Here is a 27358-nt window from a genome sequence, read left to right as displayed (position 1 = left end):
GTAATCTGCTTTTGGTCAATATGAAAATCAAAAGTGCTTTTTTAATACACAATTCACAAAAAAATCTTTAAGTAGGCGACAGTAAACAGAAAACAACACGTGTTTCTCATGCTGGGGATTCATCATTTATTAGATGAGGTCAGACTGGGTCTTAACATTCAAGATTTATTTTCATTAACAATAAATATAGCTTTACAAAATGAAATGGGACAATTATTTGGCAATTACATTATACCACATAAAAATATGTTATCAAATGAACATGCACACACACACCAAAACCACCAGAGCAGCGAGAGACATCTCTCGTGGAAGTTACATTCTCTGTTGGAAAAGATCAGTGTTTGACTGGATTACCAAAATTACAAGTCTTTGTGCGAGTGTGTGTTTTATATTGTGTTTGTGTGTGACTGTACAGTGTGTCGAACTCTTATGTAGCACAAACGTTATGTTTTACAAACACAAATGTTCATCATTTGTATTTTATATGAGAGCATGTTTACAAATTACAGAAGCCAGATGTGTGCAGTTTATTAACGTTGTTCTTCATGCTGATGGGAGAAAAAAATGAGATCCTTACAGTACACCAAATAATCCTCAGAGGTTTAAAGAATATAAACCTGTATTGTCAGTAAAGGTGTGACCCTGCGCATACATTTCTTTTCCAGATCAATTACAAAAGTCCCGCCGTCGCATTAACCTTCTTTTATGTGATCCCCTCCCTTCTGTTCTTGGTTCATCTCAAATGTGCAAACTTTAGAAAGACCCTGTATGTGATACTAAAGTTGAAATCCTTCATGCCAACAGCGTGTTAGGACTGTATGGAAGCAGCGATTTGAAAAACACAAGTGCTTATAGTGCAAAAGCTCTCCCAAGACTCTACCAAGTCTTCAATGTGACACTGGAAACGTATTTGATAAACACTGGACACAGATTGACACTCGGTACAATCCAGTGCCACCCCGACATCTAGGTGGCATCATTTCCAGGTTACCAGATCAGGAATAAGCGAACGAATGGTAACGTCAATGTGATGTCATTTCCAGCTGCTTATCTACAGGTCAGTCCAACTTGGCGTGTACTGGGGACTTTTAGCCGTTCGTCGGCCCCTAGAGGCGGCTCTGGCCCCCTGCGCTCCTTCCTGAGCTTGTTGGATGCGTTGACACTCTTTAACATTTTGAGCCCGAACTTCAGCGCTCATGATCCTTTCCACCACACGGATGGGAAACCAGCCTCTCTCTCCATCGTGCAACCTCTCACCCAAAATCCACCCTGAAGAAAAAGAAAGAGATATGCAATGCACATTTAGAGAAAGGAATAACAAGAAGGGCTTGTCACAAAAAAAAGCAATACAAATAAGTGCCGGTAGGAAATGACATCATATATTAGAAGAGACTTAGAATAGTTTCATTATAGTGAATAACCTTTGCCTGAAAACAAGTTTTTGTAGCGCCTTTATTTTGAAGGGATTCAATTTTTGATATGTGAAGATGTGTTAAAAGTTGCAATGTTGAATAGTATAGACAATCGTCGACACAACTGTTTGTTGTATATACTTTTGTATATTACAAAGGTAAAATGAAAGTGAACCCAGAGCATTAAAAGTTTACTCCAAGTTCATTTTATTAAAAGGAGCAGTCCACTTCAAAATTGACCAGAGTCATTTTTATTCCTACCATAAAAAGTCAATGGGGCAAAATTTAGTTCTTTAATCATACTTCAGCAAAGTTAAAGTATATTCATGTTCATTAAGTATACTTTATGTAGTAGGTAAAAGTAATAGTATATTTTGTAAGTGTGCTATTTCTGTACTACTGAGACTGATCTGGCCGCTTTATAAAAGTTAACTTTAAAGGGGTGGTGCAATGGTCTTCTCATGCTTAACATGGTCAATCTGTTAAAAAACGAGTTGGAAGTATGACGTGGTATTTCTGTGCTCGATACAATCCCCCACTGTTCATAGGTTTGAGGGAGTTTTTTCAAACATGAAAAATCGTTACGCAAAAGCTTTTCTTAGTCTCTTATTGGACAATTCAGATGGAAAAGCACGCCCACGCATCAAACATGGAGAGCGGGAGAAGGAGAATGGGCACAAGTCACTTTCACTTGTGTGCAGGAGAGAGAGAGGACTATGTTCGAGAAGTCAAGCTGTGTTGTTTGTTTGTTGCATTTGGGTGATGAATGTAATATAAACAGTGGATATAACGCTGGATTTGGAGATCGTTTGAAACTGATTGACGTCGCATGTTTTCGGAAATAATCGTACAACTGTCTCTGTCTTTTATAAATGTGATCAAACTAAACAGTATTTGCATGTGACTGATATTTGATGGTTGCGATACTTTTCTGTAAATTCTCAAGATTAACATGATATATAAAGAAACTGAGTTAGGGCCGCTTTAAAGTATATATATAAGTGTATATTTTTAGGAAGTACATCCAAACTTATACTTTATTTGTAGTTAAAATTAGTACACCTGAATAAATGTCTTGTAGGTGATAATATGTGTTTTGTGATCTCACCGTCATCTGTACACTCCAGAATGTGAAGCACATCAGCCATTTCTACAGAGAGCTCATCCGGTTCCTGTGAGGAGTACGACTGAATACACTGTACCTGAGGAGAATCTGACACACACAAGAAATCACATACTGCACATAAATATGATCACAAATTGGATTCACGCATAGCTTTTTAAAACTCATTTTGTTTAGTGACGTTTTTAAACAGACCTGGTTGGTGAGCGCTGGTCGAGAGGAATCTTGTGCGTCGGTTTGGAGTCAAAGCGTAGATCCAGCGCAGTTTGTCGCTCCTGTGAACATTCAGAGCATCATTAGTACTTCACTACAAACGTGTCTCCGTTTCTCTGTGGTGTGGACATTATTCTCACATGCTTTCAGTCTTGAGCATGTAGCTGACTTCTCTGTCTTCTTGATTCTCCAATAGTTTCAGCACGAATGTGCAGGCCAGCATCTGACCCTGATCCTCCAGATCTTCTGTCCTCAACATAGAGCGACTGCAGGAGTCCAGAACCTGGTACTTCTCTCCACTGACACACACATTCGGAAATATGACAAATAAATACACAAGGCAAACGTGGCAATTCATAAAAACCTGTTCACGGTGGACTAGGAATGTTATCTGTCTTTTAGGTGCTTTGTGTCAACACTGTCAGGAAAACCTGTATGTCTTCTGCGAAACACAAATATACTTTAAGAAACCAAACAACGCTGGAACCCATTGACTTCCATGATACGGACACAAAAGAAAGAGTCATGTGACAGATTGACTTTAAATGTAAATGTTTTGTAAAGGGAAGTGTAATGCAGACCTGGAGTTGCGTTTGGTGATGAGCAGCAGGTTATTGAAGAGAAACAGGTAAATGGGCTGGTAAAGTCTGCGGCTGCGCATGGTCCTAGTGCTCTTGGGTCCTGACATCAGCTGGACTTCACCCTTCCTCAGAAGCCAGCGTGAATGTGATATCACAGGCACTGACTGGGAATAACAGATGAAAACAAGTCATGTATTGTCATGTCACGTAAGAGGAGCAAGCAGGAGTAACACAAAAGAAAGAAAAGAAAACAGGATTTTCTCTCTTTTAAAGGAATAGTAGACCTGAGTCATTACATATTCTTTCAAACTTCTATTCTTTGCAAAGACATTCACATCAAAGACATGGTAGATGCATTATATTCTTGCTGTAAAATGTGTTTCACCAGAAGGCATCAAACCAGAAGTGACGACGATGACCACACATGCCATTTCATCTCAGAATGAAGTTTGAAAGATAGAGGAAGTTTTTCACTCAATACTGCAAGAAACATCAGTCACATGACGCCATCATACAGCTTAAAAAACTTGTATACTACATACATTTATATAATGCAAACCTACTAATGTTATGGCGTTAGCAATGTTTCATTTTGTCATTTTTGGAGATTGTGGAAAATAGTATTTGACCTGTTACCCAAAGTCTTTGAAAATCATATGCGCTTGATGACAGGCCATGAAGCTAAATGATGACACATCTTTAATTTTGTGTGAATTAGTCCTCCTTGTTGAAGAGGAAGAGAGTTTATTTTGTGGTAATGACTCAACTTAAAAGGGATTGTTCACCGAGAAATGAAAACGTGTTCATCACTTACTCGTGTCATGTCAAACATGTATGACTTTCTTCTGCATAACACAAAAGAAGATATTTTGAAGAATGTTGATGACCAAACAACATTGACCTTCACTGTAAAACCACTGAGACATTTCTGAAAATATCTTCTTTTGTGTTCCACAAAGAGTCACATGCAGGTTTTGAATGACATCATATAGTTTAGATGTTTTGGTGAACTATCCCCTTTAATACATTAGTGTTATTTTGCGTCTTTGGCATTGTACCTTTGACTTGAATTCAAGTGTTTTCTCGATGCTGATCAGCTCCTCAGTACGACTCATCTTCCTCACTCCTTCATTACACTCCTTCACAATCTGAAAGCCAAAAACACGTCTGTTAGCGCAGGATTCTCTTCCTAGCAGAAGCTAATTATAGTCATTTCAGATGAACACAAATCCTCCTAACCTTGAAAAACGTTTGTGCCATTTTTAGTAAAACAAAATGGACTATTATTTTGCCCAATTATGAATGCGATTCTTGCGGGAACGTCCCTTGTTCTTCAGGTTTACCTGTTCTTAAGGGCATGTTGTCATTACAATTAGAAAAACACGCTCCCACACACGAGAACAAGTCAGACGGAAAAACACATCCATCAGGAGATCCATCTCAGAATCAGATGATCGGATGAATCATCAGGAAAGAAAACTTCAGGAACTGACCGTTATTTTTGCTTTAGGACATCAATGATATTCAATGGGGATGGCATTGCTTGCTTTAGGTACTGTTAGAAAACATTGCCGCAACTGTGTTTAGATTTGCAAAGTCTACAAGCAAAAGTCAATATTTTTGTAAATATTCACTATTTAATAAATATTTCTCATCAGTTTGACCAGAATACGGATGAATTTACCTCTACAATCTACATTCATTTTACATCTCCAAACTCTCAAGGATTTAAACAATTACCTATATGTTTCATTTGTATTTCTACTCAGCTGTTGTGTGAGAAATGTCCGAGACTACAAGAAAACAACTGAGAACAAAAAGCCAGGATCGTGTAAACTAGAAGTAAATGAATTGTAGTGCCGTGAAACATGTGACTGTCATTAACATCAAAGCCCTTCCATTTTAAAACCTACCATAGAAACAAACTAATTCAAGTGAAGACTTGAATTTATTCATGTTTCCACAGTCGCGTTACATAATTCCACAACACAAGAATGCAGTAATAATTACTTGAAAACAAATGAAGTATTCCACCGAACAGCTATAAAGTCATGTCTTGGGCGTTTCTCGGGCGAGGAGAGGTGTGGCGTGGTAACCTCGGTACCGATGACAGCTGGGTAAGGTGTGTATGTCAGGTGAAAGTCTAGAGACAGCAGGACTTACAACCACACCCTGAAATCAAAACACTCACACATACTCATCTTACCCTTTCCAACTCCTGATGTGCCAAAATCGCAGACTTCTCTCTTTCTGAATTCTCCTCCACCTTCTTGAGAATATTCTGGAAAACAAAGACGCAACTGTAGTCTCTGAACAATAATACTCATCTTTTTATACATTATTTTTGATTGGCATAACGCTTTCCCTGTACCCGTATTCCGAGATATATGATTGGCTGAAGATTACCTGGACAAGCAGTTTGAGCCGCGTGATTCGCTGGAAGGGAAGAATGAGGAAGGATGTGAAAGAGAGGCCCTTCACTTTCGGTTGATTCTCCAGGATGTGCATATTATCCCGGAAATTTGAATTTTCTTGTCTAAGAAAACATAAAAACTGATGTTCACGTACGACCATTTAAAACAATTATAAACAGACACAAAGAGTCTTTATATCATTTTTGATGCTTGCCAAATTTAAACAGGTGAGCAACACCATATCAATCACATAACAACACACGAACACAAGGGCATCCACCTAAACACATCCCGAGCATCACAGAAGCCATCTAAAAATACAGAAAATCGCAGTGGAAACTATGAAACAGCAGAAGTAAAATCCATTAAGACGCGTTTTATTTTGCTGCATCCATAATCATGAGGTTTTGTGCTTCCTGTTATAAGTAAGTTACCTTTGCACATTCCCTACACAGTCATTCTCATATGCACAAACATGTAAGTAAATCTTTCAAGCATGTGCATATGCAATTTCCCTAAGTATGGCCTGAGTCATGTCATAAACAATCATAAATCCTCACAATAAAATACTATTACTAGTCAAAGGTCTTATATTTAATTCATCACACCGCCAATGCATTGTGGGATGCAGTATTCTTTGTAGTACAATGGTTTGTAAGGATCTAAGATACATTTTTGTCACATATTTATTTTGTGACTTATGATGTTTTTTCTTTACGTCGTGCACATTTTGGGCCTTTTTTAAAAAACAAAAAGATTTGATCTACAAAGCCTAATGTAATGCAAAAAGTGCGAAGCTTGTTAGCTCAAAACCGCTCAGAACGCAGACAGAACCTTATAATTACAAGATGACGAAATATTAAGAGTAGGAAGTCAGTATGCTAATAAGAACTTCATCTGAGCTTTCACAAGTGTGAAGTGTGTGCGGTTTGCCTATTCGTCCAGCGGGTGACATGTCAGTAAAGCTTCAATTGGAAAGGGGCCAGTTGCACCACTTCCACTATACAACTTATTCTTCAAATGGCTTAATTTAAACAGAAAACAGATCTAAGTATTATAAACATAATTAGTATTTAGTGGGATATCGCCTCAAGCACAACATAAATGGAAATGCACTGAACTAGGTCACAGAACAACCGAAAGACAATACTGGACGTGTAGAGATACTCAAGATGTTGTCTTACACACTTCACCCTAACCTAGATCTACACAAACGTGTGTGGTGTGCTATACAAACTTATTTGTGACGCAATACACAAGACTATTATGCCTCAGTCTAATCTCACCAGGAATGGAAAGCACTAAAACTCCTCAAGCAGAATGTCACAAGAGTTTGATACGGCTTACAAACACACATGAACAAACAAGTGCAAGGATCTGAACCCACAAGTCTGTAGGGTGGAACCCAAGGACACGCACAACGGTTAAACCCCTAATCCTGAATGTAGCTGATTTACAACTTATCCTCTGTGCTGTCATCCATCTTTGAGGGACGTATGGACCCCACAACATAGAGACACGCAAACACAAGGTGCGAAAGACCAGCGTAAACATAACATGTTGACACGATATATCTTTTTGGAGTGAATGATATATAAAACGTAACATTCACAAAGCACAGAGAACCGCATGCGTGGGAAGATTGCATATGACACATCTGTATTTGTTGTTGTTCCTCATCTGAGCCACACCCACCAGTCAAGTCAAGTCACTGTGTCAAATGTATTTACAAAAGACATCATTTGACGTCACGCCTGTCAGTTATGACACCAACAAGGAAATGTTTTCCTGTTAGTAACGCAATTTGAATTATCCTCAGGTTTATGCGTGGCTTAACTTTCGAGCGCTCGGTCGACAGCGTGATCTTTCTGGTGAAGCTGGTTTACCGAGGAAGTCTTTCCAAACCAAAAACACAGTCGACTTGAGTATGAAAACGTAGAATCGAAGGCTCGGGTCAAACATTGAAAAGGATTGTCCCTGCTTTAAACACTTATGTCTTACAGTATCCGTCTGTAGTTCTTCTCCTGGTACACCTGGTTGATGACGTAGCTGATGAAGACCTGGAAGTGGTTGACGGCGTGACTATGAACGATGTCGCACACTTCTGAGATCAAGATGGATTCTTCGATCCTGTGCTCCAGATCCATGAGGAACCTGAGGGAACCGTGACGTCACCACAGTTAGAAACCGTATATATGCTTAAGTTTAGCAGTGCATTATATACAATTATACAAAAATGATTCAAAATCAAATTTTCTCATTCGAAGTTTTACAATGTACTGTACAAAAGCAGGTGTGGAAAGGCCGAGCCGAAGTCCTGAGTCATATGCATATGAATCATCACATCGGTGGGCGGATTTGCAAAGTATAAACGTGCTGACTGGAATCATATCGCATCTGGAGGTTAATTTTAGTCTATTGACTGTAATGAGTATTTTAGTAAAGATGGTCTGTAAAGGGAGAAGTATTTTTTTGCCAAAAGAAATCTAAATGATCAAGCAGATTATTTGAACAAATATATTTTCCAAACCGAAACATATATATATATATATATATTAACCTTTATATTTAGAAATATATTACAAAATGTACTTCAGGGTAAGAAAACACATTTCCAATATCTGTGTAGACTAAAACCAACTTAACTAAAATAGTGGGAGACTGAAAAAATATATTATATATGAAAATATATAATAATTACTCCAAATACATAGACACAAATATATGGTTTTAAATATATATTTAAACGTATATGTATTTTTCTATACAACTTTATATAAAATACCGAACAATACGTTTCATGAAAGAGCATTTAAAAAATACAACATTGTGGTCTGGCGACTGTTGGAGAACTATGTCGCTCAGCCTGAGTTTGAGTTGTCTTTCAGAAAATAAAGTATTACACCAAACAAAGGAAAACCACAAGCATATGTAACTTTAGGCTGACCGCAGACCATCCCTCAAAAACACACCTCTCGCTTGCCTTCATGATGTCCTCAATGTTTGAAAACAGGAAGTGCATGTCTGACTGACTCAAGGTGGTGACAAGAAGAGGGTTGTGGAGAAAATGGGTCTCTAACAGCTCCAGACTTTTGTAGTACGATGCTTCTGAGGATACCAGCTCAAACATGGCCTACACAGAGACATAACATGTAAATACAATAAAAAATGTATATAATTCTAATTATGTTTAAATTTCTGTCAACTTGTTTATTAACATATACTTTATTTCACATTTCACTCTGGTTTGTCCTTTACTTAGCACCTTCTTTTAATTTCAGTTTTTGTACTTTTGGTTTGTCTTTTTGATATATGTTTAATGCTTTGGTACTACACAAGCACAAGCATGCCAATAAAGTACCTTGAAGATTAAAGGAGAGAGAGAGAGAGAGAAATGCAATTGTTTCTAATGTCATGCTTCACAAAATCTTGAACCTTTGTCAATTTTCCAGAGAATTTGATTTTGAGGATACGACAGGCTCGGAGATGAAGTGATTATATATTCTTCTGCAGAAGCCACAAGTCTATTTAAAATTCAATAAAATTGTTGCTACCATGGAAACGCAATTGCCACCCACTTCCTCAAAGGTAAGGTCTGATGCGACGATGTATGTCCTCCTACACTCCCAGACTACTTCAGTACAGTATATATTTGACTTGTTATACAACAGATTACATTGCTTTTTTGAAGTTATATTTAAGGGCTTTTATGCCTTTAATCAGACAGCACAGTAGAGAGTAGACAGGAAGTTACTGGGGAGCAGGATCGATAAAGGACAGCCTAGTACAAGAATCGAACACGGGTCACCGTGAGCACACTGGTGCTATGTGTCACCACAAGGCTATCTTGGCTATCCCATTACATTGCTTTTGAACTTAAAAATTACATTCATTAAAGAGATGGTTCAAAAAGAAGATATTTTGAAGAAAGTTGACTGAATTAAACATTGACAAGCAAACTTTTCAGTGTCTAAATATTTGCAAAACCCAAACATGAAGGGGGACCAATAGTAATGATTTACGAAAAACTCGGGCTGTTGATCGCATCCAGAATAAATGTTTGTGTTTACATAATATACAGTATGTCTGTATACTGTGCATATTTATAAACACATACACATACATGTATATATATTTAGAAAATATTTTTTTATTGTTTTTCATTCACATATTTATCTAGTTAACTAAGTAGTCTTGTACCTTTGTGTTTCTGTGGGATTTGAGCTTAAAGTCAAACCTTGTGATTCATTTCAGAGCAGGCTGTGTATTTATTTAATCCATATAGAGAAACTAAACAGTTAACATGCTTTCGAAAGCAAAAACCACTGAAAAAGCTCTGAAGTCTATTGTGGAGTCTCACCTCCTGCACAATGATCTCTTTTGGTTCCAGTGTTTGCAGTAGTCCACTATCCTTCACGGCCTCCAGGTTTTGCCAGAGGCTCAGTGAATGTGAACTGTTCCTTAACTGCAGCTGTAACGCAGGCGCAGCCACGACCCCCGACCCCGCAGCGGGAAGCCCATCTCTCTGTCGCCTCTGCTCGATCTCCTGCTGCTTAGAAGTGTCACGGTATTCCTGGTACAAAACATCTGGACAAACACGAAATGATGTTAGTGACTCTTAACAACGCGTTCATTTTTAAACATACTATATTATTAAGCAAGAAGGATTGTAGCATGACAATATGGACGAAGAATGTTATCAAGACACCTGGAGAAATCTGTTAGCATCCCACTATAGAGTTGTACGGCTCTCCTGATTTTGCCAAGTGGTTGTTGTCCTTAGGGCAACATCGTGTTGACCTTGGGACAACATTTAAATCAATCAATCAGGTCGAGCAGAGTTGTACAATATGTGTGTTCTTTAGGAATCAAATCCGTCTGCAGTCGAGCTAAAGTAATGTTTTGTCCTCTATCAAACTACATTTACACATTTGGCAACATTGCATTATCCTATACATTTTGTTTCTAAGTATGTGCAATCCCCTGCGATCGAACCCACGACCTTGGCGCAGTTAACACCACGCTCTTACCACTGAGCTACAAAATCTACTGCAACTTCCAACAGCTCCACAAACATGAAGCATGTGATCTACTGATCTGAAATGACCTTCTGGATCCAACCGAGCGCCACCTGATAACAACACAACACAGGATACCAGCTTGCGACTTTGTGTGTGTGTTAGCGTCTCAAAAGTGTGACTTTGCACGGAGGAAACGTGTTGCGTAATGTCCTGTAGTCGCATTCAACAAGACCTTCAGGTGGGTGTTTCGGCACAGTCGCTTATATAACCGAGAGCATGAGAGGAGGAGAAGAGAGGAAATGAGAAAAAACAGAGGATCACGGAGAAGGCATGGAAATAAGAGAGAAACAGATGAATTTGAGGCGAATGGAGATGATTTGAAATGATGCGTTGGCGAAGAAAGCGGACGGATAACTCTTGCTGTTATTTCAGCATATATTTAAAAAGACATCACCCACACACCGCACCTGCCCTCATCCTACACACAAATCCATCATCCATGATGTGAATTAAACTGCAAATAAAGTTGCCTACACAGTTTACACAGTGTATCTCTGTTTTGTGTACTCACCGACGTTCTTCACGATGTTGAGATTGCGGCAGGAATTCTCCACTGCCATCTTGTGCGGACTGTCACCATTCCTCACTAACCTGAATGAGCGGAAAAGCGGGCATGTGAAAATAAAGAAAAACTAACAATCAGTGACTAGAAGCGATAAGAAGGGTGTGCGTGTGTGTACCAAAACGAGAACGTGTTACCCCTCACCCAAAACACCCTACAGCTGTCGAAGTCCTACTTTTGTTTCTAAATAAAGGAAATATTGGTTCCCAGGCTTTAATTTCAATCTAGCTTTATTACATTTAACCCAGACCGACCCGAATCTGTCAAAACCATCAGCGGCTACACAGAAACACACATTCCAACATACAGCAGCGACATTGTAGGCTGATGTAATACACAAAATGCAAGCACGATCTAAATGTCTGACAATTTTAGGAGGATTTATTTGCTTTTATTAAAAGACGCATGATCTTAGGGGACGTTCTCGGATCATGCAGAGATAATCTCACTATTCTTAGCTTTGTATACTGTGCCAGGCTTTAATGGACTAGTTTTGATGCACTTATGCACTTTGTTGTTGTAATTGCTTCCGATGTTTCCTCATCTGTAAGTCGCTTTGGATAAAAGCTAAATGTAAATGTAACGCAGATCAGCAGGTTTTACACACACTTGTGAAGTTCATGCCTGTTGCTGTCAATGAAGCAAAGGGATGACATTACAAATACATATACAAATAATTTACTTAAACGTTTTTAAGCATACTTAAATAAGGTGTGAACGAATGAAAAAACTAAAATGTCACAATAGATATCACGTATAGATACACACACAGCACTGATTTACATTACATAAACATCAAAAACAGTAAACCTTCAGTAACATAACTTTTAATGCAATTTATTTATACATTTAAATTGCTTTAACACTTTGAAAAAAGAATAAATAAACTTTTGCAGCGATTCAGTTTACTGATTTTCCCCACTCTCTCTCTCTCTCTCTCTCTCTCTCTCTCTCTCTCTCTCTCTCTCTCTCTGTTGTCTTACCTCACTTTGATGTTGTCGGTGTCGTCTTTGTGCATGTCATTGTCCCGCACGGTGCAGGCTGTACTCGTCCGCTCGCTCAGTTCTTCCATGTCTTGTCTAAGCGGCGAATCTCCCGGCGTCGCCAGCGGAGACCGAGACCGAGCTCCTCCCAATACAGCCCTTCCGTTGCTTGGCAACGAGATTCCAGAGTGAGAAGGTGGACTGATAAAGATAAATATTGTTTATCTTTAAATAATGAGAGATTTAAAGAACTGTACTCGAACTATTCAATTCACACTAGCAAAACCTCCTCAACAAACACACGCACATAAATAAACAAACACTTTGGATATTGTTGTCCACATGCACGGAATCACAGCCAAACACAAATTCACCCACACACACTCATTTCTACAGCCCTGCCACCCACACACACACACATTCTCTCATTTCGGTACAAATCTTACATGGAAACAAATAACTCATAAACATCTTTGCACACAATGCCTTAGCAAACACAATAGATAAATACAGATAAAGATTGAATGATAGATTTGACACTGATACAAGTATCAAGCAAACAATGTTTCATTTGTTTGTTGTAGTCCAAAACATGTGTTTTCTTTTATTTATATATATATATATTTAAATATATGCGTGTGTATGTTTGTGTTAATACAAAATGATTATGCACAATACACAGACACATAACACAAACTTTTACTATAATGCTTTTATTCTGGACGTGATTCATCCCGATAAATCGTTTGGCAGCCCCCCAAAAAATGTCAAATAATAAAAAAGGAGATACAATGTTTCAGTCTGACAGCAACGACATACATTTTTTCTATCGGGCAAATTATCGCTTTAATATCGGTAATGGTGTCAGAGCTTTTAATTGTTTTGCGTTCACATATTCGTCAAGATATCAAAGCAAATGAGTGTACTCACTGTTGCATTCTGGGAGAGAGAGGAGATTTATACGCCATAGAGGGGCTGAGCCTGTTGGAGGAGGCGGGGGGAACCGCTGGGTTTGGAGAGGCGGGGCCTAACAGAGAAAAGGGGAGGGGTTCGCTTAATAAGAACTTATAAACAAAAACATCTGTGACACATGAGAGCAATAGAACATAAGTAAACAGAAATGATGTCTTAATGAAAAGTGTGTCTGAATTACACATTTCTTGAGAGAGACGTATCATCGGCTACAAAAAACAAGACAAAAAATACAATTAAGAAGGAATTCCTGATACTTGGACTTTAATACAGACAAATAATGTACTGAGTATTCTCTTGTTACCACACAAATGAAAGACACAAACACAGAGAACCCATTGTGCACGTCCGCCGTGCGGATGAAACGTTGTGGGCACAGGAATGTGTACCGAGGGTATCCGCTGAAAAAACTTTGTCCATGAATTTCAATCCTCTGCAAATTCTGAAGTCACAGTGACAATAGGCACATGTGAAATGCTTCATTAACTCCATACTCACTTAGTATACACCAGTGGCACACGGTAGGGTGCATAGACTGTACTGTACACTATTAAATCAGGAAGATCCCAAAGCATGTTTGTCAATGTCCTTAGATAAATATTGACCCATGTGTAATACAACTGTGTTTTACACTCGACAGACAGGAATGCAGAATTTTAGTGGCTACGAAATCCATCGCAGGTGCTTTCCAAACTCATGACTTTACACACCAGTAAAAAAATACAGCCCACACGGGTTGTATTAAGGTCAAGAGTAATACCATTAAACCACAGATTGTTTGGAGAGAAGTGTGCTATTAACTCTTACTTGAAGTAGAAATGTATGTATATATCGTTTAATAATATACAGAAAATATCATCTTAACTGAACCCTTTACCCTGACTGATGTCAGGTGGTATGAGGTTGAGAGTTTAGTAGCATTCTTCAGGAATGGTGAATGGATATGGGGAATTTTTTATCACAAGAACTTTTTACAAGTTTTGCATTTTATGGTTGGTTAATAATTTGCTTTAAACCCAATTTTTTATAGTGTCACCAGATCCAGAGAGGCATTCAAACAGTAAAATGTTGTCGTTTCGCAGCTTTCGCCTATAATTGGAGAGAAACTCAAAATGACGCATGCTTCAAAAAGCTAGTCAAAGCAAGACGTATGCTTAAAAGTCTTAAATGTAATACTTTAGAGTTTCTCTACAAAAGCTCAGGAGTGTTTTATTGGTGTGTGGACTTTGTGAATAAATAAATATTTACAATGCACGTCCTTTAAAGATTAACCTTTTGTCAGAAAGAATGATTTCCTGGTCCATATAAGTCCATAACGTGTGTCTATTGTGTGTCTATTTGTGTAGGGTTACATTTGTGTATAGATGTAGGATGTACAGTAAGACTGAGGGATTACCATATAGACTGTGAACATGCAGTAAATCATGAGGCGTTTTAAAAACCCAGACGTATTCAGTTTTATCATTAAAGCAGAACAGGCTGCAAACCACACTGCCTGGCAACCAGACACACACATTCACATTTCGCGCGTTCGTGCAAAAACTGTCAGAGAATACAAAAGATGTGAGAAATTCCAGAAAAGCACAGATCTTCACACAAACGCTACACATTCACAAGCACACACACACCAGTCACACGTATGTGCAATAAGTACACAACACAAAATCTGAGTGCAAAGCGTAGGAAATCTCCCTTGTACAATTTTACTTACCTATACTAGAATAACATAATTATTCAACTGATAATTGTGTGTTGTGTATTATGCATAATAATAATAGCACCTATTGTATTATTGGTCATGTATGACATATCGCTTATTGCTACCTGAAATCTCATGAGTCGCTTTGGATAAAAGCGTCTGCTAAATGACTAAATGTAAACATCATGCAGTCTGATAATAACAATTATAAAGCACCACAAAAATGATAAAGCGTTCAACCAGCAAGAGTGCAATGTATTCTGGGTACTTGCCTACAGCTGAGAATATTTGTCAAGTCAAATGTGGGGTTTCAAAAATGACTGTCAAACATTGCATGTATACATCAGTATGCACATTCTGGTTGCCTCACATCCACAACAGCTTGCCGACAAATTTTGTTAGGGCATGCACCACCGCATGCCCTTCTTCATATATATATATATATATATATATATATATATATATATATATATATATATATATATATATATAAATAATTAAATGTATACTTTATTATTATTCCATAAATATTGATAGAAATATATTAAGGTGCGCTTGTTGGTAGTTTAGACTAAACATAAAAACTGGTGCGAGTGTATTGAACAACTTTTTCCGAGCTTGATTTGTTTTGTTTGTTAAGCCATATGAAACCGCTTTTGCTGGAAAAACAGGTGAGGTATGATACACAAACATTGTGTCAAATAAAATGCCAAAGATGCTGGAATTTCCGAGTATGCAACAATAGCATGCCACAAGTTATTAGTTCAAGGACTTCACAAAGCTTTAGATTTAATGGGTGATGAAAGAACCATTAGCTGCACACCTGCTGTAATAAAGACTTACCTGTATTTCCAAAATATCTAATGAAAAGACGTTCAATAAACAATATAAATAATATGCTTTACATAATTGTCTGCTTTCTAGACGGTGACAGGTGGTGTTAGGACATTCACGTTGTAGTGCAGGATGAGTCAAAAACCTCATTATATGACTCTTTGTTTTGAGGAACACAAAAGAAGATATTTTAAGAAATGTCTCAGTGGTTCCGAGTTCCCGCAACGGTTGTCAATAGAGGCCAATGCTGTTTGGTTATGAACATTCCTCAAAATATCTTTGTATTATGCAAAATAAAGAAAATCATACAGGTTTTGTATGACATGATGATGAGTAAATGATGAAAGACGTTTCATTTTTGGTTGAACTTTGATCTTTGACTTTTAAAGAAGCACATTAGTAGGCCTGTATAGATTCATTCAAAGATAGCAGAAAGACTAAAAGCCTCAAAAAATTGAATCTAAACATGTGACATTTTCCCCTTCTGTTGCAAGAGTTCAAAGTGTACTCAAAAACAGAGTCATTGAGGTGAAAATATTTAACCGGTCATGTGATACTAACATGGCGTCCACCATGAGAATTCTCCATGTTGGCAAGAAGAAAGCCGTTTTCTCTAGATCCCTGCTCATTTGAGTATATATCATTTTAAACATTTGTCAGGTTTATTTGTATTTTCACTTGATGAACCACAAAACACTGAAGGCCGTGAAAAATCAAGGAATATCCTGGGCCAAATGTTTTCAGTAAATATGAATAAAAATCAACTGTCAAAAATTTCTAGCATTTTCTACGTCGTAATGGTTCTTCAACTCATATCTCTATTCTAAAAAAAACAGCATAAAGATATTAACAAAATGTCATTTCCTATTCTTTTCGAACAATACCAAAACACTGGTAACGCAGTAATGCAAATAAACCCAAGGGCTATATAGACGCTTAGACACCTATTAAAAGACACACAGACGCACACGTACACAATTCTGAGAACAATTAAACATACAGTGAACAACTGAACCAGTTTCTCGAGTTTCCACTGCTCTGAAGTTTACCGCAGGGGAAAATCATGGGTTCTCTCTCAACAAATCACTACGACTTGTTGGGCAATCCATAAGTGTGTATAAACTATTGAAAACCTCAAAACAATAACTAAACTAAACAAAGTAAATAAACTAGAGTAGAACACAAATAGTCAGATACTCAGAAACCCATCTGGCCCAAAAATGTCTACACAAGGTATTGTATACGTTGCTAGTAATTGAATAGATAGTAATGGATCTTAGTCTTCTAGTTTGGCCTTCTGTTAAGACCAGTGATAATAGTTGAGTAATTCCATTGAGCCAAGCTTCATAAACCATAACAAACTATATTTTCAACACACAGAAACAATACTCCACTGTTTAGACCAACTACATTTGCTAGGCAACGTCAATACTGCAAACTTATCCGTTTCAGTAACATAAACTGGCTTTTATAATCAGTAAACCCTCATGTGAAATCTTTCGTGACATTTTTTCAAACAAACACATCAAATCCATACAAATCCAGAGGAAGTTGTCAACAAGATAAAGAAATGAGTAAAGAAAGCAGAAAGTTGTATTCTCACTTTGTGCTTGTTCTGAATTGGCAGACAACCTCGATCTTCTCATTGAGCGGTAAAACCGTGAGTTCCTGCGAATTGGAGTTCTGCCAGGCGTTTCCTCATTGTCTTCATCTTCATCTGGACTCGGCGGGTGGGCCGCAGGTGTCCGACTTCTGGGGGAAGCTTCCTGAGATTTCTTAGGCCGTCTCCCTCTGAACAGGGCTGTCATCATCACGGCGATGCTCTCAGACATCAGCTATCAGAGACAGGATCCAGACGTTCATAAAATAATCCCCATCAGACAAACGCTGCAGGGATTCCTATTCAAATCGATCCAAAAGACGTAGTCCCCAAAACACAATCCCACAGTCAGTGTTATGCGCTCTACTTTTTTCTACTTGTCTTTTCTCCTCGGCCTAGGGGGCAGGCGTGTTGTTATTAACTCCTAACTTTGCCCATTGGTTCCATGGCTTTGTGATCCAAACCTGTTGCTCGTCTCTCTCTCCCTCTCTCTCTGAATCTTCTTCTATCTTTTAAAAAAACCTGTCCTCTGGCCCTCACAGTCAAAGTTCTCCCTCCTCCCTTTCATTCATTCTCGCCCACCCAGGCTCCTGGTAACCCGCCCTCTTTTCTTCCCGTCACACTGCCTTACCCAGTTCTGCCTGAGCGCATAACTCTGAGCACCACGTGCGTGAACGTGTGTACATGTGTGTGTGTGTGTGTGTGTGTGTGTGTGTGTGTGTGTGTGTGTGTGTGTGTGTGTGTGTGTGTGTGTGTGTGTGTGTATAGAACAGGTAGAGTCACTTACCTAAAACAGCAGTTCCTGTATTTTTAGCCGTCTCTATGTTGCTATGAACACGGACACCTCACCCATCCTGTCTCATTGACAACACACAACAAAATGATTTTTCCCATGTTTAAAATAACTTATCTGTCCAAAGGCTCTCCATAGCGAAACCACTTATTTTTATATTAAGCTTAAACTAAAGTAACAAGATTAAGTCTAAAATAAAACAATAGTATTTGCCAACAAGGAAAGAAAAATAATGATACATTCCCTGTAAACAAATGTTATCCAAAACAATTTTGTACATCGTCATTCTCAAATACTTTAAATTTCTACTTAAATGTGTCGCTTTTTCTAACAACAGAAGTGCAAAGTTTGTAGTCATGTTCTTTGTAACACCCTGCAATCAGCTGACTACTGAGATTTAGAAAGTCTGACTCTCCCTCGACCAAAAGCACCCGTCTAATCCCATTGTGCACTCGCCGATTAACACCTATACAAAAGAACAGATGGACACAAGCACATACACATCTGAATCAATGTGGACGGCGCATGTAACGACGCAGATGTAAAGACAGGCAATCCTAATGTTTCCAGTAAAGCACGATAGAAAAAACACGCAGTGTGCACAGACATCAATTAGACAGGGTTGCGTCAGGCTACCTGTGACAAACACAAAACAGAAACGCCTCTTTCAATTACCTCGCTATGCCAAGGATAAGTATTATATTACAAAAGAGAATTGTGGGAGAACAAACCATTATGTGACCCCTGTGTATGTGAACATGTGCTCAAAAAAGCATAAAACCTTTTTCGGACCAAATGGTATCATCATCAAATAATTGAACATAATTTTCAGGATGAAATGTGACTTAATCGAATCACCTGAATCTTTTAGTTATATAAATACATGGACGTCTGTGCTTGAACAGATCACCTTACATAAATGTTACTTGATCTGAAAACAAACAACTTCGAGCATTATCTAAATGGTCATCTGCTATGCTATCAAAGTCCATACAACGTGTTAATATCAGTCGCACCTTCATACTGTTTACTCATTGACTGGGTGGTTTGAAAGTTCCTGTCTTGACAATACTTTGATAAAGCACTTACTTTGTTATCAACTCTCTTTGAAGAAAGTGTTAAAAAGCATGCTGTAATTCAGATATCCGAGCTATAATGGCCAAAGTTTGAATTCACTTGGTTTTTTTTCACTCCGAGTTATCGAAGCCTGTTATTGCGGTTGAGGTTTGTCGGCATCTAGTGGTAATGTCTGCAATAGACAACCGCACTGCCTGGGTGTGAAAAAGAAATGAAATGTTGTTGAAAGAAAGCCACAGTGGGCGCTTGGGCTTTACAAATGTTTGACGCGTTCATTTTTACTTCCTGTGTAAAGTCTCCACCAATGTGTTAGACATTACCCAGATAGCGCAGGTACGTCTGTAAGATGTCTGCTAAAGATCTGGAAAACATCTGCTGTGTAAAAACATCTGCTAAACATCTTAGAAAGAGCTGTTGTACATCCATTCTAAATCATACACATCGTACAGACGTCTTCTAGGGGTCTATATGACATCTGACAGCAGACGTCTTTGATACGTAGGGTAGATGAGCAAACAGCATCTGCTAGATGTCCAAGTAGCATCTGCTAGATGTCCAAAGAGCACCTGCCAGATGTCCAAAGAGCATCTGCCAGATGTCCAAAGAGCACCTGCCAGATGTCCAAAGAGCACCTGCCAGATGTCCAAAGAGCACCTGCCAGATGTCCAAAGAGCACCTGCCAGATGTCCAAAGAGCACCTGCCAGATGTCCAAACAGCATCTGCTAGATGTCCAAACAGCATCTGCCAGAAGTCTTGCAGATTAAAATGTAGACATCAAATAGATGTCTGCCATATGTACGTTTGTTGTTTAATAGGCTGCTATTAGTAATAGTCAATATAGATGTGGTTCCAGTTACAGACCATACAAATAGTAACTATTTACCTCACAAATTAATGCTGTTAACGATTTTAACTAGTCCTGTATAAAGAGTGTTTGGGGCCTTAACCCAGTAGGATTGACTACTAGTGCTTTAATGGTTTTGGCCAAATTACATCACACCGTCTAACCAACGCGGTACAGAGACTTCCCTCTCATTACTTCATAACACTGACCAACTACACACCGCGCCATTTTTCTTTCTTCATGTACCGCGAAAAACACGATTTTCGTGTTGTTATGCCGAACAACCTTCTTTCTTTATACTACTAGCACTTAAACAGCCCAGCTCGCATTTCTACGATGTTTTTTTACGTAGCAAACGCTGGATTCCCAGGGTCGGGTCTCATTCCCACAATCCCCTTCGCTCGAACGTCACCCTTCGAAATTGCGCGCGCCGGGTACCAACCAACGTCTTTGAATCAAGGTTATCTCGGTTAATTTTCGTAACGTGGATGCATTTACCGCTCAAAAGATCCTCGCGCGTATTTCACAGTTGTTTTTCTCGCTATATATCAAAAACGTAATTTCAACGAAAACAAATCACTTTTCGATTACGTAAAACGTCCGAGGCGCCCCGTCACGCAGAGCCCGCGTACAACGTTATATAACGTAACGAATAAAACCGGTTCGGTCCGTGTTAGTCAGGTCGTTTAATAACGTCGCCTGTCGAGTTCTCATTTGACTGGCACGTGCGTAACGAGGGCTGGTGCGTGAGCGCGCATGTGGGCTACAAAACTCACAAGTGTCCGCCTCTGTTGAACAGCTCGGCTGGTCTGGAGAGGAAACGTCGCGCTCTTATCGCAATATTTCAAGAAACCTGCTTCAGATAACAACACAGTCACCGCCGATTTATACACGTTTGACCGTGGGAATGAGCTCCAACTCAAGTAAGTCAGCGCACGCGACGCGCTCGTTTTAACGTTTAAATAACGAAAACAAACATTTCCGTCGAAATACAGTTATAACCGCAACTGTAAATGTTTAAACACGTGTAAGAGGCTCTTGTTCTCTGTCATTGTTTTAGGATGTGGTGTTCCACAGTCGTTTTGTACACGATGACATATTATTTCATAACTTTTTAGTATCGAACTTTTGAGCAATATTGTTGTTTTGTGAAGTGTTTCAGGTTTTGGTTGACACGTGTATCTGTTAATTCGCTGTGCGGCGTATTTGATGTTATATAGGTTTGTATTTTCTTCAAACATCATGCGCCTGGTGTCGTGTACATACACGTCAAGCTTAAACATTTTATTGTTTAATAATGCATGATTAAAAGGTTAAGCGGGTGCCTTTCAAATCAGAGACACCACAACCGAAGTGTTTAATCGTTTATTTTTGTTTGGAAGAAATGATCAAATGTCAAGGGGAAGCCCAGACCACATTTCCATCGTTCCAGGTGCTCAATGAGAGTTTCCAGTGCTCGACGCCCCTCAAGAAATACCAAGATGCCGCTCCGCTTTCACCGAACTTGCGATTCGGTGTGGGATGCCCAAACCATTAAATTGAGAATCAAACGGTGCGCACTGTTTCTGGGTAATAGTTTGTTTTATAAGGAAATAAAAAAGAATACACCAGGACGTGGTTCTTCCTCGTCTTGGGGTTATTTGCATGTATTTTCAAATACAAATTGTTTGTTTAGATGGCACATGATAACAGCGACATCTTCAGCTCGGGTTTGGTTTAAATTTCAATATTACAGTGAAATAAAATGTATTTCTCTATCCTATTTTATGGTGGGACAGGGGTGTGCTCTTGTATGCTTTGTTACATGTGTAGTTTCACAGTTGTAGATCGTCCACACGTTGAAAAGGTGAACCAGGAAAACTTGGGGGTCAGTAGATTATCTGCAGCCGGTTGAGTTATTGATCAACTGAGATATAATACGTGATATACCGAAATGTATAGATTTGCATATCAGAAGACTATAAAACGGCCGCATCACACCCACAACTAAATGCATCTATGTTTGTTGTAAGCTGTTGCAGTGCAAACTATGAATGTGAGTGTCTTTCCTAAATGAAACCGCAGCCTAAATGAAATTGTTTCATGGTTTAGCCTCATTCGCCCTCTTTGCAGCATTCGCCAGGCCGTACATAATTAACGTGGTTTGATTTTTGACAATTTCACACTTTTATTTAAAGTTTTGTGGCTGGTTACATTGTCACTGTTATTAACTTGTGGTGATTTGTTCTTAAAATGCGTAGTTCACTTTCATTGATATATAATGTTAAGTTAATGAAATAATTCAGAAAATCGCATCATTAACTTACAGCAGGGCTGATTCTAGGGTCAGAGCTTTAGGGGTGCTGAGCACCCAATGAGCCCCACTGCCACCACCCACCCTCTTTACACACAAAAACTAAAAATATGTCTATTGAAAAATAACTTTATCATTACAACATTGATTCAACTAACTCCAAAATTCAGATATTTTCTTTTTTTGAGATCTTTTCAGAACACCAGCTTAATTGTGAGAGACAGCCCCCTGTAACAAACACAAAACCTTCTTCACTCAGCTTGTTTTCCTGACCCGTTAACTCCATGTGCCTACTTTTGTATCAACAGTCATCAGATTGGTTAGATTAGATTCAACTTTATTGTCATTGAACAAAGGTACTTGAAAAACAAAATGTAATTCATCTTCTGTAATTTATTAACAAATGACCAGCTATATCTGGTCGCACGCCTGTCTGAACTTTCATAAACCAATAGAAGTCATCAATAAATAATAATAAAACAAGCTTCACATCAAGAGCAAAAAAAAAGAAGGTACAAATATCCAGATAATTTACAGAGGTCTTGAAAATAAAGATATAAAAAAGAAGTACTTTCCCTAAATCCCCATTTTTGCGATTTCTACTTTGCGAGAGTTAATCTATGTCGCCGCACTTTGAGGGTGGCAAACCTGTCAATGACCCTTTGGTGTTCAATTAACTCCTTCTCAATAGACATCACAGCTAGGTGCAGGAGTCTGCTTTGGCATGCGGTCCTCCTGAGCCATGTATGGAGCCGACCCAAGGCACTTAAATTCCGTACAACAGCTTTCAGTGAAGGGAACATTTATGAATCTAGGAGTTTGTACACTGCTATCATGTCCTGAACTGTACCAGACTCACTCTTGCGCTTCAGAAAGTTTTTTGCAACTCACTTCTGAAACTGGTGCAAATGTCAGAGCTTCATGTTTCCATGACGACTGACCAGAAAAGACGCAAATGACGTCATGTTTACATGACTCCCGGTTGTTAAAATGAGTGTCAAATTAACGATAAACTTTTAACAAAAGAGACACACGTACACACTAGACAGGTTCGCAATTTATTTGTCGCGCTGCTGTTTTTGTTTCAAGCTCTAGCGGTTGATAAACAGAACTGCATGCGTTTTGAGGAAGAACATTGTAACCGGCGCTACTTCCTTCCGTTTATGACTATGGACGAGTCACCCAGGTCCTGTGCTACTCCACAGAGGCGGCCACCCGCGACTAAAATAGTCAGAAAATAAACACTAATAGGTGTACCAAGGTGATTCCGGATACTGACTCCAGTACTCACCGATATGGTTTCGGAATCAAAACAACTCTATGTAAAAGGAAAGAAGTGTGAGACACAGCTTTGGAGCAACTTAGTTGATTCACAACACTTCATAACGGGATCTCACTCCCCGTGTTTCGCGCTGGATGGCGGTCGTAGGAAAAGTAGAAGAAGAGAAGAGGATGACACCAGGGGCGTCACTAGGCCCTTTTTCTAGGGGGGCTTCAGCCCCTAAACTTCTGCCCAACCCCCCTAAAAATTATTTGATTATTTAAAATGGTTAAATACACACATCATTGTCTGAAAGCAACAAATGGCACAGAGAGAGAAACATCATGTGGAGTTATTTTGTTTTGTAATATTAAATATTTTTTGTATTAAGTAATAATGAATCATTAGTGTATCATGATACATTAGAGTAAGAGTAGAGTAAATGGATTTGTGTTTTATTTTAAGTAATTGATTTGTAGAATGTTGTTATTTTTAATAAATAGAAATAAATATAGAACAGATTAAACATTTTTCCAATAGACAATTACATTAATACATGTTTGTCTATGTTCTTATACATACACTTCTCGAATACAATGAAATAGTGGATAGCAATAAGGTTAGTAGTATACAAACCTACCCTAATAGTCAAATAATATTTTTTTAATCATACCCTTATTGGGGGCTGAGCCCCCCTAAAATGAAAATCCTAGAATCGCCCCTGGATGACACCATTTGCTAAGCGGGGATGTTTTCATTTTCATCCTTAATTGCGTACATTTTAAACCTCAAACTACGGAGTATGTTTTGGACATTTTTAACATTGTAAAAGACGAATTTATTTTTAGAATAACAAAATTTCTTACTCCAAGTTTTGGGGGCGCTGAGCTTCTTTTTAGGGGTGCTTAAGCACCCCTAAAAAGGGGCTAGCCTCGCCCATGACTTGCAGTAAGTATTGAAGAATACAAATGTTAAAACTAACATGTTTCTCTCTTGTTGTTTCTCTCAGCCGATTGTGACAGTGTGTGCTGGGTTCAGTGGTGCGTGTATGTGCCCATTCTGGTCGCCGGCTTTCCTTTGAACCTGGCCGCTCTGTGGCAGCTCCTCTTCCATGTTCGACGTTGGAACGAGTCCACGGTTTACCTCGCCAACTTGATGATAAACGACAGCTTGCTGATGTTCTCCCTGCCCTTTAAGATGCACGCGTACAGTAGAGACTGGACCCTGGGTCGTCCCTTCTGCTCCTGGCTGGAGAGCTTGCTCTACGTCAACATCTACGGCAGCATCATGTTGAGCGTATGCATTGCCGTTGACCGCTACATTGGCCTACAGTTTCCATTCACCGCCCGTTGTCTGCGATCCCCACGCAAGGCATGTCTTGTGTGTCTGGTCGTTTGGATATTCATCTTTGCCAGCAGCTATCCTATATACACGCTTCACGATAAAAACAACACCAAAACTCACTGCTTTCAGGAATTTTCCAATAAAACATGGGGAAAAAGTTGGATCTTGATTGCTATGGAGACTGTGTTTTGCAGCAGTGCCGTGGTGATGGTGTTCTGTTCCGTGCGTGTGATGCAGATATTGAGGGATATGAGGAAACGCAATCCGGGCGATCCCAAACTGCGCAACAACAAAAGCATAAAGATCGTCCTCAGCAACCTGGTGGTGTTCCTCATATGCTTCATCCCTTACCACATAGCAGCGCCGATATACTTTAATGCCAAGAACAATTACCCGAATGACCCATATGTCAAAAATCTGCGCTACTTCATTCACATAAGCATTTGTATTAGCAGTGTGAATTGCTTGGCAGATGGGGCATGCTACTATTTTATTCTCAAAGAGAACCTGGAGTCCGCACGGCGGGAGAGAAGAATGGCCATACGTGTCAGAGAGACACGGATACGAGAACCGAAGACCCGGACGAAAAGTGTAGAGTCAAAACTTGGAGACAGTATGTTGAAAAACACGGAGATGGAAATATGTGTGGATACGGGTTTTACATAAACACTTAAAATTAAACCTCAGCCGGCAAAGCAACAAATGCAAGGGTGATTATGCCCATGGTGAAACAGCAGAGGAGGACAGAACTGGAGGGAGATAAAGAACATACTGTACACACAGTGTGGACAATATGGAGCAAATGCATCTATACTGCATAAAAGGTTCTTTCAACCAGAGGTGTTTGATCGGTTGCACAAAAGAAATTGTGCTAGAAAATGTTTGCTCAAAGGTTCTGTAAGGAAAATAATTTCTTACTTTTTTTATGTTCTAAAGAACCTCCAAAGACCCTTTTGTGAAACAGAAATATCACATTGTCTGAAGCACCTTAAGTGTAAAGCAAACATGTTTCACGTAGCCTACAGATGACAATGTTGTCAAAACCCTCACATAACACACAAATTAAAATGCTAAATTGTCTGTGTTTTGCATGTTGGCAATGTTTGAGACAGACTATCGTGTTTTCAAAAACGTGCTCGTGAAAGTTGAAAAGGAACTTTGGAAAACTGTGTTGTGTAATAATGTTCCTACGTTTGTTTAGTCTCATGTCAAACTGAGACCTGTTTAAAATAACTAAATGTTATTTGATTATCCTTTACAGTAAATGTATGGCACTCACAATCTTGTGAAATGTGAAACTGGTTATTGTTAACACTTTCGTTAGGTAATATTACTTATTGATCACAGGCTGTGAAGATTAGGCTAAAATGCTTAACAAAAGGTGGATTTGAACTTTGCTTAACCCAAAAACTGTGCTAGACTTACACGTGGTGCTAAAAAACACCATGATGGCAGAAAGGCAAAGTCATGTCCTGTGTTGTCTGGTACTGTTTTATCTCATCTCAAAATAATTTGTGCATGACACCCTGGCTGCCAACTGTTGTTTGAAATATTTTACCTGTGCATATTGTTTCCTATTTATTTATTGTATATGATTGGAGATGTTGAAGTTGTCTGGTCAATGAATGTGTCTGCCATTCAGACAGCTCAACTGGCTCGCATCATATATATCATTCAGCAGGACAATGCTTGTTGTGTACATTTAGCAAAAAGGATGTTCATATTTTTGATAAAAGATTATATATGAAAAATCCCCTGCACAGATGAATCCTTTATAATAAACACATATTTTATAAGAACCGTCAGTTTTGATTTCATGGTGTGATTTTAAACAACGCTTGTATTTCTCTTACCAGCAGAGGAGGCCCTTTCTTCAAAGCAAAAAAAGTTTGACAGGTTGAAATCCCGTTTAGTTTTGTATCTGGAAAGTGTCAGAATCTTTTAACATGTTGAAATCCGTTGCACAAGAAAGGTCATTGTTCCTATAGTCTCTGTGTTCGTCAAATGTGTGCATGTTTGTGTAGAAATGTATGTGAAAGTATACTTACTACTTATTTTTGTATAGTTGTTTATGTTAGATCTTTTTTGTTTTGCGTCTGGCAAAATAATCGTAACGTTATTTCAGTCTTCAATTGACCGTGTGGCATAAGTTAGTCAGCTACCTTGTTGGCGGCATGTAGATAATACTTTTTACTTTATTCACTTAATTTCCCAAGAAACGTGTGGATGCAGGCTACAGTTTCAGAGGAATTTCTGCATCAGAATGTT

At 38.8% G+C, this 27358-nt stretch overlaps 2 protein-coding genes across 7 annotated transcripts; one reads left to right on the top strand and one right to left on the bottom strand.

Annotated features, from left to right (window-relative positions):
* On the bottom strand, positions 1 to 21053 carry ngef (neuronal guanine nucleotide exchange factor). 6 transcript variants are annotated; one of them, XM_079482008.1, is made up of 17 exons: positions 20969 to 21053; positions 18265 to 18331; positions 17481 to 17712; positions 13303 to 13399; positions 12373 to 12573; positions 11339 to 11418; positions 10107 to 10333; positions 8719 to 8879; positions 7748 to 7900; positions 5739 to 5868; positions 5539 to 5613; positions 4391 to 4480; positions 3333 to 3496; positions 2892 to 3050; positions 2734 to 2813; positions 2524 to 2628; positions 1 to 1272 (listed from the first exon to the last, which is right to left on the bottom strand). In XM_079482008.1, the coding sequence occupies exons 3-17, from the start codon at positions 17707 to 17709 to the stop codon at positions 1055 to 1057; spliced, it is 2169 nt and encodes a 722-aa protein (XP_079338134.1). In that variant the 5' UTR covers positions 17710 to 17712; positions 18265 to 18331; positions 20969 to 21053; the 3' UTR covers positions 1 to 1054. The 6 variants fall into 6 exon arrangements, with proteins under 6 accessions (XP_079338134.1, XP_079338136.1, XP_079338135.1 ...); XM_079482010.1 differs by lacking the exon at positions 20969 to 21053 and adding an exon at positions 20691 to 20852; XM_079482009.1 differs by lacking the exon at positions 20969 to 21053 and adding an exon at positions 20413 to 20617.
* gpr55a (G protein-coupled receptor 55a) lies at positions 20909 to 26890 on the top strand. Its single transcript, XM_079482011.1, has 2 exons — positions 20909 to 21115; positions 24756 to 26890. Exons 1-2 carry the CDS (start codon positions 21100 to 21102, stop codon positions 25754 to 25756), a joined length of 1017 nt encoding a protein of 338 aa, XP_079338137.1. The 5' UTR covers positions 20909 to 21099; the 3' UTR covers positions 25757 to 26890.
* Positions 26891 to 27358: the final 468 nt, after the last annotated feature.

Source organism: Barbatula barbatula (genome assembly GCF_947034865.1).
Source record: "Barbatula barbatula genome assembly, chromosome: 19".
Classification (NCBI taxonomy): Eukaryota; Metazoa; Chordata; class Actinopteri; order Cypriniformes; family Nemacheilidae; genus Barbatula; species Barbatula barbatula.
This window is presented reverse-complemented; position numbering and strand designations above follow the sequence as displayed.

Coding starts and splice junctions, on each gene's coding strand:
- ngef (XM_079482008.1), bottom strand. CDS start 17,709: ATGTCTGAGAGCATCGCCGTGATGATGACAGCCCTGTTCAGAGGGAGA. Junction 5,614..5,738: donor GGCTCAAACTGCTTGTCCAG/GTAATCTTCAGC, acceptor TTTGTTTTCCAG/AATATTCTCAAGAAGGTGGA. Junction 3,051..3,332: donor ATCACCAAACGCAACTCCAG/GTCTGCATTACA, acceptor TGTGTGTGTCAG/TGGAGAGAAGTACCAGGTTC.